The sequence below is a fragment of the Stenella coeruleoalba genome (assembly GCF_951394435.1).
Source record: "Stenella coeruleoalba genome assembly, chromosome: 10".
Lineage (NCBI taxonomy): Eukaryota > Metazoa > Chordata > Mammalia > Artiodactyla > Delphinidae > Stenella > Stenella coeruleoalba.
In genome coordinates, this window is record NC_137156.1 from 42,580,979 (window position 1) to 42,600,638 (window position 19,660).

The 19,660-nt window shown below is 43.8% G+C and overlaps 1 protein-coding gene across 2 annotated transcripts in view; it reads left to right on the top strand.

The window, feature by feature from the left end:
- Window positions 1-19,387, top strand: part of LRRC1 (leucine rich repeat containing 1) — a 127,155-nt gene extending 107,768 nt beyond the window's left edge. The window contains exons 11-14 of one of the 2 annotated variants that reach the window (XM_079935433.1): window positions 7,659-7,774; window positions 14,783-14,955; window positions 16,128-16,264; window positions 17,861-19,387. In XM_079935433.1, coding sequence (XP_079791559.1) covers window positions 7,659-7,774; window positions 14,783-14,955; window positions 16,128-16,264; window positions 17,861-18,019 — 585 coding nt within the window. In that variant the 3' untranslated portion in view covers window positions 18,020-19,387. Of the gene's footprint in view, window positions 1-7,658; window positions 7,775-7,868; window positions 8,610-14,782; window positions 14,956-16,127; window positions 16,265-17,860 lie in introns of those variants that run through there. The other variant, XM_079935434.1, reaches the window with a different exon arrangement.
- The last annotated feature ends 273 nt before the right edge of the window (window positions 19,388-19,660 follow it).

Here is a 19,660-nt window from a genome sequence, read left to right on the forward strand (position 1 = left end):
TTCCCCACCGGGGCTCACACAGCTGGGAGTTGGGAGAATGGGTTCCAGACGTGTCCCCAGATGGCCAAGCCCATAAAAGCAGATTGAACCTACCTTTTCATCGCTGTGACCTTGACGTAAGGCAGGACCTTGATTGGGTAAAGGAAGGTCAAATCATCTTTAGTTTGGACACTTTAGAAAATTAATACATTTGAGGAATAGTTTCAGTAAATGCCAAGGAGAGGGCTTCTGAGTATGATGTTAATCCCCAGCAAGGTCACCACCCACCTGCCATGTCCCCATCCCTCTCTTTGGATCTGCTCTTTCAAAGGAACACATTTTAGACAAGAATGTGAGGAGTTTCTTCTTGTAAACTGTCCCCATCATATTAGCATCAGCCCTGTTGTCACTCTGAGAGAATGAAATTATTGATATGATTGCTTCTCTGGCATTTGGAGTTTCATCAAGGAATGAAGTTTGTGCCTTTTCCTTCAGCTGCCCGAGAAAGCAGAGCTGTTTAGGACCCCAGGGACTGGCTCTTTTCTAGCCCATTTCACTCCGACTCACATACTCTGAGCTCCCAGGCTAGGACGTGTCCCAACTCTGCTGTGGGTCCCAGCTTGGTGACCCTGCAGAGACGGGCAGTGCTGGCCTCTGACCCTCGGGCTGAGCTGCCGAATCATCGATGGGCCCCTCACCTTGAACGGGGTCTTGTTTGTTGGTCTGGTGTGAGTGTGAGTGTGTGTGCAGGGGGAATGCCACGTGTGTGCATACACTCTGCCTTCAAGCTTGATACCATCCTATCAAATCCTGCAGTCTCCTGACTGGATTCTTTTCTTTCCAAACGTGATTACTTCCTCTTGAACAATTAAGTCTCACGCATGACACATCTAAGCTGAAATGCTGACCAATTCCATTTATATGCCCCAAATCCATAATTGTATTAATGGTCATTGGTCTGGTGTGCTGTGTAGTTCTTCCTCTTTTTTGTCTTTTCTTTCCCCCCATTGGATAGTATCACATATTGTCAGTTTTACAGCACAGTTCCTTCGTCTATAGCAGCATTTATTTGCATTTTTTTCCCCAAATGGTTGAGGGGAAAATGTTTGCACTGTGTGGGTCACAATAATAGATTCTGTTTGTGTTGTGTGGTGTTATGTGTAGTAAACATTTGCAAATCAATGAATGTCTCTTGTTTTCTTAATTGTTAGCTGCTTGGAAATTTAGAAAAGTCAGGTAAACTTGCAATCTTGTAAGTATTGTTCAGACCACAGTTGCATCTCTGACTTCCATTCTGCTTCTCAAATGCATGAAGATTCAGATCGGCTGACAGCTTTGTGTGCTCTTCATTGTAAAACATTGGACATTTTCCTCGAAACTCAGTTTTTTTTTTTTTTGTTTCTTTAAATGACTGCATGGCCTGGAACCTGGTTTTGCTATGTGTTTGTCAGACTTGTTCCGATTACTCTCTCTCAAAAGAATGCTTTTCTGTGAATTACATCTTAAGTTATTCAGAAATTCTGAAAGGCATACCTTGGGGGCTCATCTGCCTTCACCAAATTCTACTTTGTTGGCACGATTCTGTCTCCGAGGGACAGGCTAGAATCGCTTTATTCGCTACATGTGGCATGCTTCTGATTTTTCAATCCACTTACTTGCGTCTTTTATTTCTCATCCCGTTGCTCAAGTGTGTATGTTTCTGTGATAAGGAAGTTCCCTAAAAAACCCTGTTTTGGGTGGAGGGAAGAATTGAGGGAAGAATTAAGGGGAAGAGACTCTGATTCGTGGATAGACAGGACGTCGGTGTATGTGTGATCATGGGTATGAGGATAGACACAAACTTTATAGTATTTCCAGCCACATCTTATCGTTAAATGACCTAGACCACAGAGAGTTTCTGGCTGGAAGAAATGGAGTATATATCCAAGTTTAGGGCTTAGTCTCTCGTCTCCATTAGGTCAAAATGGAAGTGACTCTACCTACATCATACCTGTCCAGTCAGATGAGACAAGGGAGGATTTGCAGATCATTCGTCAAAGCTTTCCTTTATCAGACAATCTGTAAACACGAATCACCCACAGATATTGTGCTATTCAGAAATGTCCATGGTGATAGAGTACTCATTTTGTAGACAGCTTTCTGCCTTCTTATTAGTACAATTTAAAATTCTTCTAGAGTAAGTTCCCCATGATGTTCTAAAGTGAATTATTGATAAATAAAAGAGATACGACAAAACCTAAAAATGCTAGAATTAAAAAAAAAAAATGCTGACCGTTGGGTTTCAGGATAGAGAAGGCATTCCTAAACTTGAAAGAGGAAATAACTCACAAAAGAAACAGTTGATGGATTTGTCTATGTGAAAATGAGATTTCTGACCTTCAAGAAAATAAAGACAGGCTGGGGGAAGGGTGATGTTTACAGCATCACACGTGAAGAAGGCTGTCTTTCCTTACTCTGTTAGAAATTCTTTCACATCATTGAGAAAAGAGATGTACCCACTCTAGAAAAGTGGACAGAAAGAAAAGCAAAGAACCCCCCCACAAAAACCAGTGATTCACAGGAGAAAAAAATAGAAATGACTTTTAATGTGAAATCATTATTCGCAAAATGTTAATTGAAGCATTTTCACCTATCAGATTTTCAAGATTTAAAAAATATAATAATATACCAAATATTGGTTAGAGTACAGGAAAGTACCTGTTATCATGGAAATATAAATTATTATGACTTCTCTGGAAGGGAATTTGGTAGTAGTATTAAAAATTTGAAAAATAGGCATACCCTTTGATTCTGTAATTCCACTTCTAGGAATTTATCCTAGGAGAACTATTATGGATGTACACTGAGAATCATGCATGAGATTATTTCTCCCAGTGTATGCAGGAGCGTCTAGCATGTTCCAGGCACCATGCCAAACATGTCCGGAGGCAGCTGACATGTGCCAGGCCCTGTGCCAAGTGCCTTCAGGCTAATTCTTGTCTGATTTTCACAACAATTCAAAGAGGTATAGGTAAATCATCATCAGCATCCAACAGATATTGATTTCTAAACTAAGACTCAGAGAGGTTAAGTAACTTGCCCAGGATCACACAGCAAAGAAATGGTAGAACTAATTAGCAGTGTCTACAGTGGTGATCTGCTAAGTAATCTGTGATACATATGTAGAAGGAAATAACTATGTGGTCAGTAAAAATTCTGTTAGAAGCAAAATGACCTGGGAAGACATTCTTGATTCTGTATGCAAACAAAGGTGCTAAAGATCATAGGGCTGGTTCTAATTCTGTTGAAGTGCATATTTATAATCACAAATGCATGGCATTTGAACCTCAAAATGTTAAGACTGATTATCCCTTCATGGCAGGATTTGGTTTGAGTTATTTTCTCATTGTGCTTTCGTGCGTGTGTGTATGTGGTTTTTATTTTCCAGTCAACTAAGTTACTTTCTTATAATTAGAAGAATGCTGTCGCTGTTAGTGGATATTTTGATGTCAGTGGCCCAACAATTCAGGGAGTCCCAAAACCACATGGTTTCCAAAATATTTCTGGAGCAGGGAACATTTGAATAATATGCCACAGATGATCATGGGAAAGGCAAAAAATAGTCTTTGGTTTCTAAAATTATACCTCATGTTATTTCTGTTCAAATAGGATTTTGACCAGATTTTGCTTATTGTACATTTTCCCTCTTGCCAGTGAAATGTGGGTTCAGTTCTGTTACAAATAATATTGAAAGGAAGATGCCGAAGGAAAATGAAAGTTCCTTTCCACTCGGGGCAGGTATTCACAAGGCAGGCTATAGGCAAAGGTGACCAACACAGGCTTTCTCTTTGAGTCACGCAATCTGTCTGATTATCTCCTTTAAGCTGTCACCTGCAGGCAGTTAATACTCAGGGAAAGTTGACCTTACTGAAGGTTTGCTCAGTGATCTGCAGGTCCCATATCCTTGAGATGGATCAGATCAGTGCCAAAGAGTTAAGGACAGTATTGTCTTGAATTAGGAGAACACAGAACAGCTCAACAAGGATCCTTAGCTACGTTCTGTAATTCTCAGAGAATCCAAGTCCAAGCCCTCGTATTCTTTTCTCTGGTGCTGCCTTCCTTGTGTGCTATTTTGTGGTTAAAGGGAGTTTGAAAATATCAGCTTCCTACGTAACTGGTAATAAGTTATTTAAACAGTGACTCTGCTTCCCAGAATTTCTAAGTGATGGAGACATTTATCCTGTTGACCCCTAAGGAGCCTGTAAACTCTGCCTCCTGAACCCAAAAGAGAAAGCACAAATACACGCGAATGATGCAGAATGCAATACTGAGCTCAGGCCAGTTCTTCACTCCTATGAACACAAAATGTCACTGTGATGCACCGTCAGGGGGACAGTATTTCAGGAGGTTCTGGGGCATCCAGGGCGGAGGTGGCCAGCCTCAGCACAGTTCCAGCAACATGGCAGGGGCTCAGGTGTGGACAGCCTGTCACTGGGACCTGGGACTTTCACTTCTTGGAAAAACAACAGCTACGTTTATTTGACAGCAGCAGTAGGCCAGGTCCTAGGATAGGGGCTGTGATAGGTGGTTTCGTTCAATCTAATGCTTATTGTTACTCTTGCTAAAGTAACATATCCAAATCCACAGGACCTAGGACGGAGCCTAAGTTCCACCCCTGGTCTGTGAGATCCCAGAGCGCCCCCTCTCCGTCACCCCGCATCCCCCTCTGACGTCTGTGAAGAACTCTGTCTTTGGAATCATGGTTTTGACTGCTCGATCATCTCTTCCAAAAGCCAAAGCTTTGCGCCGTGCCCTCCCAGCTGGCTTGGTGTGAGCGTGTCCTTTGCTTTTTGCCCCGTTAGGCAGCCCTCACACATTCAGCCCAGATGGACTCTCTGTCCTCATCGTTTCCTGAAAACATGGCCAGTGGCGCTCAGAGGCCACTCACCTGCCTTGTCCACCCAGAGCGCCTGAGGCTCTTGGATACACTGCCTTCCTCCTCTTGACCTCTCAAATGGTGTGAGAGTAGAGCGGGGAAGGAAAGAGAAAAAAATAAATCACAAGCTGTAAGCACGTAGCCAGTGCACACCCTCCACCGGGAGTTCCCGTTCTTTCCCCCAAAGTACGTAAGCGGTGTGAACTTGTCCAGAACTTTTATTGCACGGGCGACTTTCAGAGACCTCTCTGACCCACTTTCATTAGTTAATTAATGTTTAGGAGTAGATGGTATAGGCACACGGTACAAACGGAAAATGTTCACATGGTGTATGCAACAGTAGGCCCCCCAGACAAAGACCCCACCGGTGGCGGGGGCAGTGGGCGGCTTCCTGACAAAGCGAAGCCCCAAGTCACGATGCAGCCTCGGCTCTGTGTGTAAATAACCGATACCTGCTTTGCCTCCCTGGAGTCCAGATAAGCCCTGTCTCCTCAAAGCCAGGCCGGCATGAGGCGTGACCGGCCTCAGCCACGTGCTGACCCAGTAGGCGCCCCTTCCTGGCTCGCAGACCCGGTGCGGATCCCCGTCCACATGGAGCGGGGCCGGGCCCCACGGGGACCTCCGCATGGGTCGATCTTTGTGGGGGTCACCTAAATTCATCAGAGCGAATCTAATCGTGTCGGTCCTCACACGATCCAGGGTGTCCAGGGTTTTGATTCCTTTCCTTCTGGGAGGTGCCTGGGCACCTGGGTTAGACTGAGCCCCTTCCTCAAGGGAGGGAAGAATGCCAGGCCCCACAGAAGATGTGCCTCTTTTAGGACGTGATATTTACAAAACGTGAGAGGCCGCCCTGGTGATTCTTACCAGGGAAAAGAGTTTTGCGGTCTCCATTGTTACACATAGAAGCAGATGACAACTTTAAGTAGCAGCCTTTCAGTAGTAAGTAAACAAACACAAGTGTGTAGACATACCTTCATGAGGAATGTTGGTAGGTAGCTGGGCTTCACCTTTGGGCAGAGAGGATGCCAAACAGCCTGATGACATGTAAGCGTGCAAATTAAACAGCCCCGTCAAACGATCTGTCAGAGGGTTTGTATGGACCATAATTAGAAAGGAAACGGATTGACGTGGACCAGGGGCTCTGGGCAGGCTTTTCGGGGTAGAGGATGTTTAGCTAATTGGGGGTGATGGTAAGATTTAAAAAAGACAGAAAGAAGAAGGGTGTATCTATAAGAAACAGTGAGACCAAAAATATAAGATGTCTTTTAGAGGACAGTGAGCAAACCAGTTTTTCTGGGATGGGAAATGTGAATACTGAGAAACGAGGGGAACAGTACGTCTCTGGGTGTTTCCAGGTGACCAGAGAGGAATGTTAGTCTGTGTTTTCTTGTGTGTTTAGTTTTCTTTTACATTCATTATGGTTACATGCTGTGGTTAAATATATTATTTCAAAATCCTTATATTAACTCCTAAGGGAAGACATAAAAAGATTGTGCACAAAGGTAATTATGTAGCGGTTTCATAAATGTGCATTCCGCTTTTTAAGAGACACACGTACATTTAACACAGAAATAAATAGAAAAGGGCAGAAGGTATATTCAGATACTGACGGAGAGCTGGGCGTCTTGCTCCTCCTCTGGCGGAGGCTCTGGGGTATTTTTCCATGTATCAGAATCAATAGGTCCCTTCATCAGCCCTTTTCCCCAGCCGCCCTGAGTCAGAACAGCGCATGTGGGGAGAGTGTAGCGTGGACGCGGGCCTGCGGGATGTTGTGTCTGGGACCCAGCTGGTTTTGCAACCCCTTCGTTCAGCTTTCCTGACTGTAGAAACCACAGACAGCTTATTCAAGAGAGTCCTTGAATTCTTTTGCGAAGACTAGACTCTTACTAAGCTCAGTTACCTTTGAATCGGTTACTTAAAATAAAAAGGGAATCAAATTTGGTGTGGACGCAGATATTGACTTGTGCTTTCAGCAGTAGGTCTTAGCCGACCAAGTTCACTTTTTGCTACAAGATGGTTCATTTTGCATTTGTCAAAGGGCAATGAATTTATCAAATTAAGTTGTGAATGACCAAAGGCTATTAAAAGATGTATGGTAGAAATCAATGTATCATCTCTCAGATGTTCCTCGTTTTCTTTTATTTTTAAAGAAACTGAAAAACTGAAGTTAATATAATGGGCAGGTCTTCAAAGGGGTGTGTGTGTGTGCGTGTGTGTGTATCTTTGGCCTGACTTTTGAAACCTAGAATTCTTTTTTTTTTAATTTAATTTTTTATTAAAGTATAGTTGATTTACAATGTTGTGTTAGTTTCTGGAGTGCAGCAAAGTGATTCAGATATATATATATATATATATCCTTTTTCATAATTTTTTCCAAACTAGAATTCTTAAACTCCCATATTACCAAATACTATATGTCTGGACCTGTGTTGTCTGGTTAACATATTTAAAAGATGCAGTTGCATTAGGTAGCAGTAGAAAATGACGTTCTGTTCAGAATGCAGTTTTTGAACTGTATTGTTTATTTTCTTGACTTAATTTAGAACATACGTGTTTAATGTTTTGCAGAGATTTTTAAGCTTACTGGACGACTCAGTGTTTTATATGATTTAAATCAATCATAGCTGGTCATCAGTGAGACTTAAAATCGTGTGATGTTATTTTGTGCATCCTTTTCATGCCATTTGATGAACGAGACCCTCCAGTCCCACCCCCATCTCCCAGAAAAACCTGGAAAACAGTCATGTTTTCTTTCCCATCATAGATCGGCGGGTGCAGCAGCCTCACTGTGTTCTGCGTGCGCGACAACAGGCTGACTCGGATCCCTGCGGAGGTGTCACGGGCCGCTGAGCTGCACGTCCTGGACGTGGCAGGGAACAGGTAAGCCCGAGACAAGCAAACGGTCATCCACCCCAGCCTTGGCTGTCTTGCCTTTGCTCCACCTTGTAAAATATATACTGATTGGTCACATTAGCCAGGCCTGGAAGCTCCCAGTCTGGGAGCTGGAGTGATGGAGCCCGATGGAGCGGACAAGGTCAAGGGCGGCCAGAGCGTGGAGTCCTTTAAGGTTACAGTGGGCACGGCCGGACACATGCTTTCCAGATGACGGTACCGCGATGGAAGGGGGAGGGAGACCTAGGTCTTGGCTTTTATAACTGGCTTCCGTATGTCATTGTGGACCTTGGTTTCCTCATCTGAAAAAAGAGCTCCCATGAGTCTGAGCTAGATTGTAGCCAGGGGTCTTGATGTGTCTTGCCCGTGACTCTGAACCCCCTGACATTGTGAACAAAATTGTATTCAGGGACACTTTGCTGGTGAGAAGATCCACAGCTAATGTCAGAATTGCCAGGTGTTTCATAGTCTAAAAAACCTGACGAGCCACCAGTCGGTGTCCCCAAGGTCACAGCAGCACCATCTCTCGAGTTCTGGGTCAGAGGCCTGCGGGCTGCTTGCCAGACTCTGGAATGTGGACTAGAGTCATTTCAGCCATTCTGAACCAATTTCATCACTGCGAATGTCACCGCACTTTCCTTCCCCTGAGCCCGCCTACCCAGGCTCTTCTTTCCACCTCTGACACCGTCTCTGTTTCCCCACTTTTATCCTTTGGCACTCATGTTCCTCTTTTCTCCAGGAAGCCTCCTCTCTGGGTCTGCATTTCTGAATTACCCTGATGATAACTGCTTGTTTACCTGCATGCGACCCTCCTGAAATTAAAGTTACCTAAAGTTAGATGTGATGGTTTGTGTGTCATTGTGATTTGTCCCTTCAGTAGATGCCTGGTGAATATCTGTCGACTGAATGGAAATGTTAAAAATGTTCATTTTGCAGAATGGCTGGCAGGCCACTGCAAAGGGCCTGATATCACAGGCTATGTTGCCAAAAGGAATTTAAAAAATGCTTTTGGGTGTTATATAGTTAGATGGGAGAGAACGTGCTGGACCAGGGGAAGATAATCAATGCTTCAAAATGGTGAAGGCCAGCGATCCAAAGAGTGCCTGGGGGATTGTGGCCTACGTGATTCGCTGCTCACAGGTCAGGCACGAGCCACCATTTTTCACTCCTGCTAATGGATCGTGGACAGCAGTGCTAAACAAACAGCAGGACACGGGGGAACCTGGGGATGAGCTATGGCCTCAGGAAACCCTCACCGTTTTAAAGTTGATGCTTTCAGGACATCTTGATAGATTCTTAAGGCCATTCACTGGTGACTGGAAACGCAGAATTAATTTGAGCTAGATGTTGAATTTCTGCTTGGATTAAGCCCAACGGGAGACATGCAGCTTGAGAAGGGCCCTTCCCTCCTAACCTCTCCCTACAGCAGTAGAAGCTCAGTGATTCCAGACCCGCCCCAGTTCTTGCCACTTTGGGGAGCATGGATTTGCGTCACTAATTCTCGAGCAGAAAGATGGCTCTGACCTCTAAAAACTGTTTTTCACACGAGTGAAGACCCCATTCTCAAGTTCTCAGGAGAAGGGAAAGTTCAATATTTATTATGCCTGGGCCAGGGTGGACAAACGCCAATTAAAAAGTCGAGTGCCATAGCTGTCATCTGAGTCAGTTAGGTGTGTCCTTTAGTCCATTGTATATATAGACGCATAACCAGATTTTAAGCTTATTAAAATATTTAATTACTACTTATTTAAAGTATCAGTAGAGAAACTGATACCCTCCAGGTGAAAAGAGGCTACCATGTTAGCTTTTCAGCTTGCAGAAATGTCACACCATGGGAAGTCCTACCAAATACAACAGAAGTTTCTGCCTCTCCCCACAAGCATATAAAAGTAGGAAACGGCACAGGGAGGCTGCATATCGGTTCCCAGAAACTTTTTTTGGACACGTTTGATAGGAAAATTATAGCAAGGATAACGCTGAAATGCCACTTGGACACTAAAGCCCCAAGCCTTCTGGTTCAGTAATAGAGGAGGTGCCTTGTATCAGCAGCCACCTGTGGGCCCAGAATACAGATGTCCTTAACTCTTAGGTTCTTTCCCATATGACTATCCACCAAGTACACAAAATCGGGTATTGGAGCGTCTTCCTCACAATATTACTAGTGCCAAATACTGCAAACCATGGCTGTCGACGGAGAAATCGTTTGTAACTTTGAATTTCATGATCCAAAAAATAAATTAAAAAGCCTAAAAGGTATCCCCTTATACCTACTAGGATGGCTTTTTATCAAAAAGACAAGGGGTAACACGTGTTGGTGATGACACAGCAAAAAGGGAACCCTTGTGCAGTGTTGGCGGGAATGTAAGTTGGTGCGTCCACAATGGAAAACAGTGTGGGGTTTCCTCAAGAAATTATAGATAGAACCACCATATGATCCAGCAGTTCAGCTTCTGGGTATATACCCAAAGGAAAAGAAAACAGGATATCCAAGAGGTATCTGCACTCTCATGTTCATTGCAGCTTTATTCACAGTAGCTAAGATATGGAAATAGCCTAAGCATCCAACAGGTGAATGAATAAGAAGATGTGTGTGTGTGTGTGTGTGTGTGTGTGTGAGAGAGAGAGAGAGAGAGAGAGAGTGTGAGTGTGTACACACATATATACGTATATATGAAATGGAATATTACTCAGCCATGAGAAAGTCGGAAATCCTGTCATTTACAACAACAAGGATGGAGCTTGAGGGCATTTTGCTAAGTGAAATAAGTTAGACAGAGAAAGACAAATACTGTGTGATCTCATTTTTATGGGAAGTCTAAACAAGCTGCACTCATAGAAACAGAGAGTGGACTGGTGGTTGCCAGGGGCCAGCGGGTGGGGGAAATTAGGAGATGCCAGTCAAAGGGTACAAATTTCCTGTTAGCAGATGAATAAGTTCTGGAGATCTAACATACAGCATGATGACTGTAGTTAACAACACTGTATTATATCCTCTAAAGGTGCTAGGAGAGTAGATCTTAAATGCTTCCAACACACACACACACACACACACACACACACACACACACACACACACACACACACACACACACACACACACTGTGGTGATTATGTGAGATGGAGATACTAAGCCTACTGAGGTAATCATTTCCCGAAACAGTCATCCCTCTGTATCCCTGGGGGGATTGGTTCCAGCACCCCCGAGGGTACCAACATGGGCAGATGCCCCAGCCCCTTATATAAGATGCCGCAGCAGAGTTGGCCCTCCGCATCCGCAGGTCCTGCATCCTCAGACACTGAACACCAACTTTATATATCAAATCATCACATTGTCCACCTCAGATTTACACAGTGGTATATGTCAATTAGATCTCAATAAAGCTGGAAAAAATATTAAAAGACAAACCACAACAGTGTAGCCAGACTGTGGAATACTGAGCAGCTAGAGAATGATCTGTTTCTCTGCGTTGTGACCCACGATGTCCAGGGCAAAGAGTAAGTGTGGACAGTGCCTGGTGCTCTCATTTTTGTTTTTGTTTTTCAAAAGTCTTACCTATAGAGAACACCAAAATATTAAGTGGTTCCCCTAGAGGAGGGCTGGAAACTTGAGGTTACAGGGGGCTTTCGCTTTAGATATTTTGGGATTGTTTACATTTTTTCACTGATTATGTTCTCTCTGTGTATCTCTTTAAACATTTTTGAAAACGTTGCTTAAAACTAACAATTCTACTAGGAGGTAACAAACAGATGAAATATTCAGTTGTAAGAAGCATTCAGCCATAGGTCTAGTTAGTATTACATTAATCAGTAGGCCATGTTTAGGTGCTAAATAAATTTGATAAAGCAACTGCTATTATAGCCAGAGGTGGGGAAGGTCACTTCAGTGGGCTGGTCACCGATGTATCTGGAAACGAGAAGCTCACGGTTTGGTTGTCCATTTGCTTTATTCCTTGTACTGTTGATGTAAATAGTAACCACAGGCTTTTTATTTCTGAGGCGATGTGGTCCTAAATGTACCACAGAGATGTGTACAAAGGGGGCTGCGGCTTCTTATGTTGATCCTGTAGTGAACAGAAGGTACCAGAATAAACCAAAAATGTATTACTCCCCTGGAAAGCAGATTTTTTTAAAAATCTGTTTTCTGGCTTGTATCTGGGATGGCTCACCCAAGAGAAACAGAGGAGTGTGTGTCTTTCTCCCCAAGGCCGCAGTGAGTCAGCGACAGGGTCGGCCCAGCCCGCAGAGTCTCTGTTTGCAGACTGGGCAGGGAGTAGGGCTTTTTTCCTCTTTGACACTGGGAACACCTCTGTCCATAAGACACGTGTGAACGAGCTCATGTGTGGTGTGTGCTTGGCCGGCAGCAGTGGAATCCAAGCTGGCACGTTGATTCTTTGCGGGAAAACCAGTGTTCTAGACCACGCATCCGTCTTACCTGGCCTGGTGGCATGTGATTTTAAGACCTGTTGTTGTGGAGTCTAGTAATTTATTTTAGCTTTTATGACATGATTTGCATCCTTAGCAGCTGTTATTTATTATTGATGCTCTGTTTAGCCTTTTGTTTATACCTTTGCTTTAGCACTTATCTGGGAAGCCAGTTATTAGTCTAAGAAGGCACAACGACCGTGTTTTTAGTATCTGTGTGTCATGCCAGCTTTCAAATCTTGATTTATTTTTTCTTTACTCTCTCGAAGGTAGAGACGCTGACTATAGATTTCTTGCCCAAGACGTTGAAACTTGAAACATTCTGGAGGACATTAGCTTAATTCCTTTTTAAAAAAGAAATAGGGACAAACTTTCAAAAGAAATTACCCTTTGGTTCAATAAAATGAAAAAGGGTTTGATGTCTTTTAAGCACCCCCCCAGGATATTCTTTTTAAAAAGTCCTGTCACAGTGCCTGGCAGATACCTGCCTTGTGTCTTTAACTTCCTTGCATTTGAGTATGTGTGTGACAGCCTTTGGGCAGAGGGAGAGATCATTTGTACGCTTATACAAATAAGCACAGAGATTTCACTTTCCAGTCCCCTCAAAGAACCAATACCTCAGAATCAGGGGAAGTGGGGCTGTGAGTTGCTGCACCCTCAGACCCCTCCAGGCATCCTCCTGGTATGTGCATGTCACTGCACTGGGTGGATTCTGGGATTTAAAAACACATATTTCCCACCCAATTTGGCCGTCATTGGTGAAATAGTGGCGTGTACAACACACGCAGTCTTATCAAGGGTCCTTTCACGTCGGCAATTCTCACGGCATCGACTTGAGAACCTCACTCCCACGTGGGCACAGTTCCCTGTATTTAACCAATACTGCACCCACTGAGTGGGTATGGGATGGGTCAGCCTTGACTGGGCTAACTTTTAGGAAAAGAAAATATTTTCTCCCCTCCATAACTAGGACGTGGGAAGGCTTTTGTGACATGTATTCATTATTCTTATAGAAAGTGTGCTAATACGCTGTCTGCATTCTTTGATCATTTCTAACTTCATCTGTTAAATTAACTTAGTTGGTCTGTGCTTACGTTTTACTTGGATTCGTTTTATAGTATTGGAGTATAACTGCTTCTTCTAGTTTATTTCTAGTTTATTTCCCGTAAGTCTGTCAATTCAAAATACGTCTGATAAGTCTGCATTAGTCTGTTGGTGAGACATTTAGGCATCTCTCCCATATATGTTAAATGGAGATAGAGGTACCATTTCATAGAAGAAAGAACCCCAGGAATACACGCTGCCACATAATTTCTTATAGAATTAATGGGCCAGAGATTTCTTTTAAGAAAATGTGCCTCCTATTGTAGGTAACAGACTGTGATTAGCTTATTTTTAGCTAACGTATGAAGTCATTTCTAAGATGGAGCTATCCTTTAATCCACGGAGCCGTCCTTAGAGTGAAAATACTTGATCAAATATAACCTTAAGTTCTTTAAACCTTAAATTCCTGGTATCTGCAGAGGTTCGGGTGTTTTCAGAGTGAATTAAACTTGTGTAAAGCCTTGGTTTTTACCAGAGCAGCATTGCACCCCTGGCAGTGTTCCATTTGGGACTGGGTAGTTGTTTGTTGTGCGGCTGTCCTATGCGTTGTAGGTATTTAGCAACATCCGGGCCTTGACCCACTAGATGTCAGTAGCACCCCCAAAAATGTCTATAGACATTGCCAGGTGTCCCCGGGGGCAAAATTGCCCCTAGTTGAGATCCTCTGCTCCAAGTAATCTTTGCCAAGTACCAAGTGCATATGATTTCTGGTGATGGTCATCACTAAATAGATTTAACTGGTCAAATACTTGTACAAACATAGATAGAAAACTAATCTTTAGGTATCACATTACAGTTTTTAAAGTGCTTTGTCTCCTTCGGAACTGAAGCAATCTGAGGTGGAAATTAATTATCACGTAGGTGTCTGAGAAGTGGGAGCTTTCAGAGACTTAAAAGTCTAAAATGGAATACCTAAAATAATCTCCCCAGAGAGAGCAAGTGGAGTCCATAAAGAAACACTTTTAATCTTTATTTTAACTGCAGTTTAAACTTTGCAGCGCCCAAGGCCTCACCTTCCTCACGTCCCGATTTGCCAGGTGCTACCGGGGGCAGGTAACGCCATGGTCTTATTCCAGCCCTGCGGGTGAGGCTGTCCCCATTGACTTAGGAAGAACTCGGATTCTGGGTTCTTCCACAATTAACACTGGCTTCCCCACTCCCCCGCCCCACCCCGGCCTTTAAATGGAAACTTCCCAAGAGTAAACAGCGCGTGCTGTAATTTCCTCATTTTTTGCCCCATGGCCTGGAGGTGCTAATGAGAGAGGTGATGACAGAAAAGGGAAGCATAGTCACCCACTGAAGCGTCCACTGGCAAAGGGTAAATCGAGTATCTTATTATAAACATAATACCTTTTCACATATTGAACCCAATCCCAGGAAGCAGTTTTTTTTTTTCCTGTTTTGTTTTGGATAAGACTTGATTTAATCACAGATTGTAAGCTCCCCATGTCTCCTTTTGTTTTCATCGAGGCTGTCGCACCTGCCTTTATCCCTGACTGCTTTAAAGTTGAAGGCTCTGTGGTTATCAGACAACCAGTCCCAGCCCCTGCTCACATTCCAGACGGACACTGACCACACCACCGGGGAGAAGATTCTCACCTGTGTCTTACTTCCTCAGCTGCCTTCTGAACCTGCCTGCCAAGGTAAATGGAAGGACCAGGTTCGCTTGGCCCCGAGAATTAGCAGCAGCTAATGCCTGTCCTTAAGGCCTCTCACTCGCACACGGGACTGCGTTGTGTCTTATCTGCCTGCAGAGCCAGCCTAGGTGTGAGGTCATTGTGGGTCTTTTCTGGGAAGCTTCCCCTGTATCTCTGCAGAAAAAACGTGCTGCTCATACCCGTGTATCACATTTGATATTCTTTAAACAGCCTTCTGGTTTTGAGTTCTAGCTAAGGCTGAAAATGCAAATACATACTCCTAAAAGAGGTAGGAGTCCCTTAAAATCCAAACAGACAGTTTGGAGGATTAGTATTGAACATCTCCAGCAAACTCTTTTTAAAACAGGGAGTTGTTTTGAGTGACTGTACCTTTGTTTTGTAAATTATGTGTGGTTTAAAAAAGCATTCAGGGCTTCCCTGGGAGCGCAGTGGTTGAGAATCTACCTGCTAATGCAGGGGACACCGGTTCGAGCCCTGGTCTGGGAGAATCCCACATGCCACGGAGCAACTAGGCCCGTGAGCCACAGTTACTGAGCCTGCGCGTCTGGAGCCTGTGCGCCGCAACAAGAGAGGCCGCGACAGTGAGAGGCCCACGCACCGCGATGAAGAGTGGCCCCCACTTGTCGCAACTAGAGAAAGCCCTCGCACAGAAATGAAGACCCAACACAGCAAAAATAAATTAATTAATTAATAAACTCCTACCCCCAACATCTTCTAAAATAAAAAACGTGATTACTTTAAAAAAAAAAAAGCATTCACACTCATATCACATGCCTGTCATAAATCCTTTTCTGGGAGCTGGTTTCGATAGAATAAAGGGAGAAGGGTCTGGGCGAATGGAGCCACCTTGCCTATCCCAGCCTCGTCAGAGGAGCACTTAAGACCCCAAGAGAACAATTGCGGTAGGTTGTGCTGCCAGGCAAAGTACTAGATCCAACATGTGTGGCCAAATCATGGTCAAGAGGAAGTTTCTGAAGTGAGTGTGTAAAAAAGAAAATGCAAAAGAACTCTATGAGTCATGATGACATTCTGGAATGAAATAGTAAATATTGATTTAGCAGATATCTTATGATCTTAAATAGAACTACGCATCCTTGAAAAGAAAGGGCAACCTTGCCAGTCATGGGAACCCTGCTGACGTGGTCTTTGTCCAACAGAGAACCTGCCTCGCTGTGGTGCCCTGGAGAGCTTGGTGAACGATGTGTCCGATGAGGCCTGGAATGAGCGTGCAGTGAACAGAGTCAGCGCAATCCGATTTCTGGAAGATGAAAAGGACGAGGACGATAATGAAACGGTATGGGATTCGAGCTTCTTGGCTTCCACAGACGTTCAAAGTTTAAAAGCCTTCCGAGATTGAAAGGGACACCTGATAAAGATCTCTCTTATTTTCAAATAGTCTTTTCTCTGTTCTGCCTTCAACATCTAAGAATTGTTTTTAGAAGGCAAAACTGGGAGTTTCTAAGGTTCTGATTCACCAATGAGACTTTGTTTGTTTGAATAGTTTGTGGGTGCTTCTTTTTCTTTATTTGTGATACTTACCCCTCCTGCCCCCACTGCTGTCTTAAAATTGGTTGGGAATTTTTTCTTCTCTGTTGTTCCCAGTGAACTGAGTCTCTCCCTGCCCTCCACCCCCATTTGTAGCCGTACCATGGGGATTCACCCATGTTTCACCACGTGGCTTAGCTTGCCTGCTGTCCTCCTGGACTTCTTGCTTATCTTCACGTAACCGGGAGCCTTCACCTTCATGCAGAGAGCTTGTGATGTTAAGTAGGACTCCCTTATGGGTTTTCATTCAGAAATCAGGAATAGGTTTGAAAGGACCACTCAGCCCTACTTGCCTCCATCCTCCATATGTCTCAGCCATCCAGCTGAGTCAGGGACAACTCTCGGAGTCTTCCTGCAGTTTGGCTTTGGCTTCTTAAACTCCTTGCACTAATTGAGATTTTCATAAGCAGAACTCAGAGGGAGTACTTGCAGCCCCCAAGACAAAGGGCAGTTTTTAAATTACTGCCTGGAGTCTTTGTTATTCCAGCTGTCCCCAAGTGGGCTTTCATTCACTTACAGTGGCAGAGGGCAAAGTAGGAATTAGGCATGACAAAATGACTCCAATGTAAATGACTTTATCTCATGACTTCTTAGAGCATGATTATTTCACCAGTTACGCGTTGCCTTAGTACCGCTCCTCCTTTGTTAACCTATCGTAGCTCCTCCTGAAACTCCCGGACTGGCCATTTATAAGATGTAAATACTGTTTTAGGAGCAGAAGAGCACAGAACATGTTAAATAATATAATTTTAAAAACATTGCCCATACCCTGTCACTTCACTTCCCACCCTGTGGTCTTTATTAGAAAAATGTGAACTTTCTTCAGTAGGTCATAAATAAAACACAGCAGCAAAATTAGAAAAGAAGTCCTTCCTCACTTCCCTTTTCCTTCACCTCCCGTGCCTCATGGGTTGAAGGAAGCCAGAACCGCTTCAGATAATAGTAGAACATTCTAGGGATTTTAATTGTAGAATTTTTTTGACTCCTTTCTCGTCTTCCTCCCCTCCCCCCACAATTCTATCTCACAAATCTTTTATTTTTTTCTTACTGCACGTGGAACTTTGTTCTTATCGTAACACTCGTCTCGTATTTTGCGAAGTATTCTTTTATTCTGAAAGGAGCCCTTCCATCTTGACTAGGTAAGTTATACTCAGCACTTTCGTCTTCCCTTAACCGCGAGGGAGCAGTTGATAAATGCACGTACCTCCAAAGCAAGCTTTTCGCCCACTCTGCCTCTTAACCGCTAGGAAGGGGAGACCTGTGTTGGAAAGCTACCCAGGAAGCTTCGCATTTGAAGGAGTGATGGAGTAAAACCCAAACACTCACCCCGCTCCTTGCTTTTCAGAGAACACTCCTGAGACGAGCCACGCCCCACCCAGGGGAGCTCAAGAACATGAAAAAGACGGTGGAAAATTTACGGAACGACAGGAATGCTGCTAAAGGACTGGATTCCAACAAAAACGAGGTCAACCACACCATTGACCGCGTGACCACGTCGGTGTAGATGGCGCGTCCACGTCATACCTCCCGAGTCGTCCTGCTGCGGAGCCAGCCTGTCCCCGCGTGGAGCCCCCAGAGGCCCTGGCCTCCACCGGACCCCGCACCGGTCCCCACCCACGCGTCGGGATGCTGCGCCCCCGGGAAGTGCCTTACTCTGATCCGGCAGCCAGTCACTGCACCCACCCGTGGTCTCCGGCCTGATTTTTTTTTTTTTTTTTTTCCTAAATTTCAGTTGTTTGTAATAAGTAGAATACACTACTGACAACATCTGACCTTTGTTTTTGTCTTGTGTTGGGGTCAGGGAGAGCAGGAAGGGGAATTTTGACCCTCCTCCCTCCCATAAAGTGCTGGGACATTGTGAACCCAAGTTCTCTTGGACCTACTGATGAGAGAGAGTTTTATGTATGGGGGAGAAATTGATACTTTTTTAAACCCTTTTTGGCAGCTCAGATGGTGTACATTTAAACATTTTGTATAGGTATTTCATAACAAAAAATATGTATTTCTTTTTGTGATTTTATCTTGGAAACGGTACGTGCAGGAAAAAAAAGCAACCACCAGTCCTAAAGTATTTGTTTTTATTTGTACCATCCACTTGTGCCTTACTGTAGCCTGTGTCCTGTCAAACCAGTTGTCACAATGGCATCTTTGAGCAGAGAGGAGGCTGGAAAGGTGGTACTTTGAAAGCAATGTTGGATTTTAATCAGTAATCTACCAGGTGGATTTGTTTTTAACCAAAAAGAAGAGTTACCACCAATTCGTAAGTTATACCAGTTGATTTTTTTTTTAAGATGAACCAAAGGACTAGACTGCTAATATTTCATTTCTTTTACAGTCTGACTTTTTCATGAATGAGTCTCTTAGGATGAGTGTTGTGTCTGCTTGTACCTACTCAGAAGGTATGTGCCATTTGTAAAATAAAACAGCAGAAAAGCACAAAAAGAAAAAACCGGCTCAGAAATTCAGTGGGGAAATGCATTATGTACTATTAAAGAAAGTATGGTTTTTACTGAAGAAAGCTTTAAAAGTTTTATATCGAGATATAAAACCACAATAAAGCAGAATAAACTACAACCCCATTAGAAATGTTGCTGTCTTTATAAGTGCAATTTAATTTGTACATAGAGTTTGGATCAAAGTATAACAAAATATTGCTTCAAGTTTTAATTTTAAGTCTGCTAATTTAAGGGGTCTGGGGGTATGTTTTGGGGTGTTTCTGTTGGTTTCTTTTTTAAAATTTTGTATGATGTGATAAAAGAGGAATGAAAAGAGGACACAGCCTGTCCCTGTGTGGTGTTTAGGAAAATCATGCTGTTGGTGTTGTCTTTTTATTCTTTCCATGAAATAAAGTCACCCTGGACATGAGCTGTTACAGCTTTTTAAAGTTGATTTCTCCTCGTATGTTCAAATGATAGAAGGCAGCCGAGGTCTTTAAGAATGCCCTCCCTTTCCTCAAATACCTGAGCCGCCGGTGGTTTTATGCTAACCTCCTGTGGGTCTGAGTACCCCTTCCTCCCACCCCAGGCGGAGCCCAGCATCGCCTTCAAGTCTGGCGCCTCACCTTGGGTTGGGGCTGTCTGGCCAATCAGACTCCTTAGAAACCTGCTTTCAACCAACCAACTGCGATACCTTCTTTTACTACCAG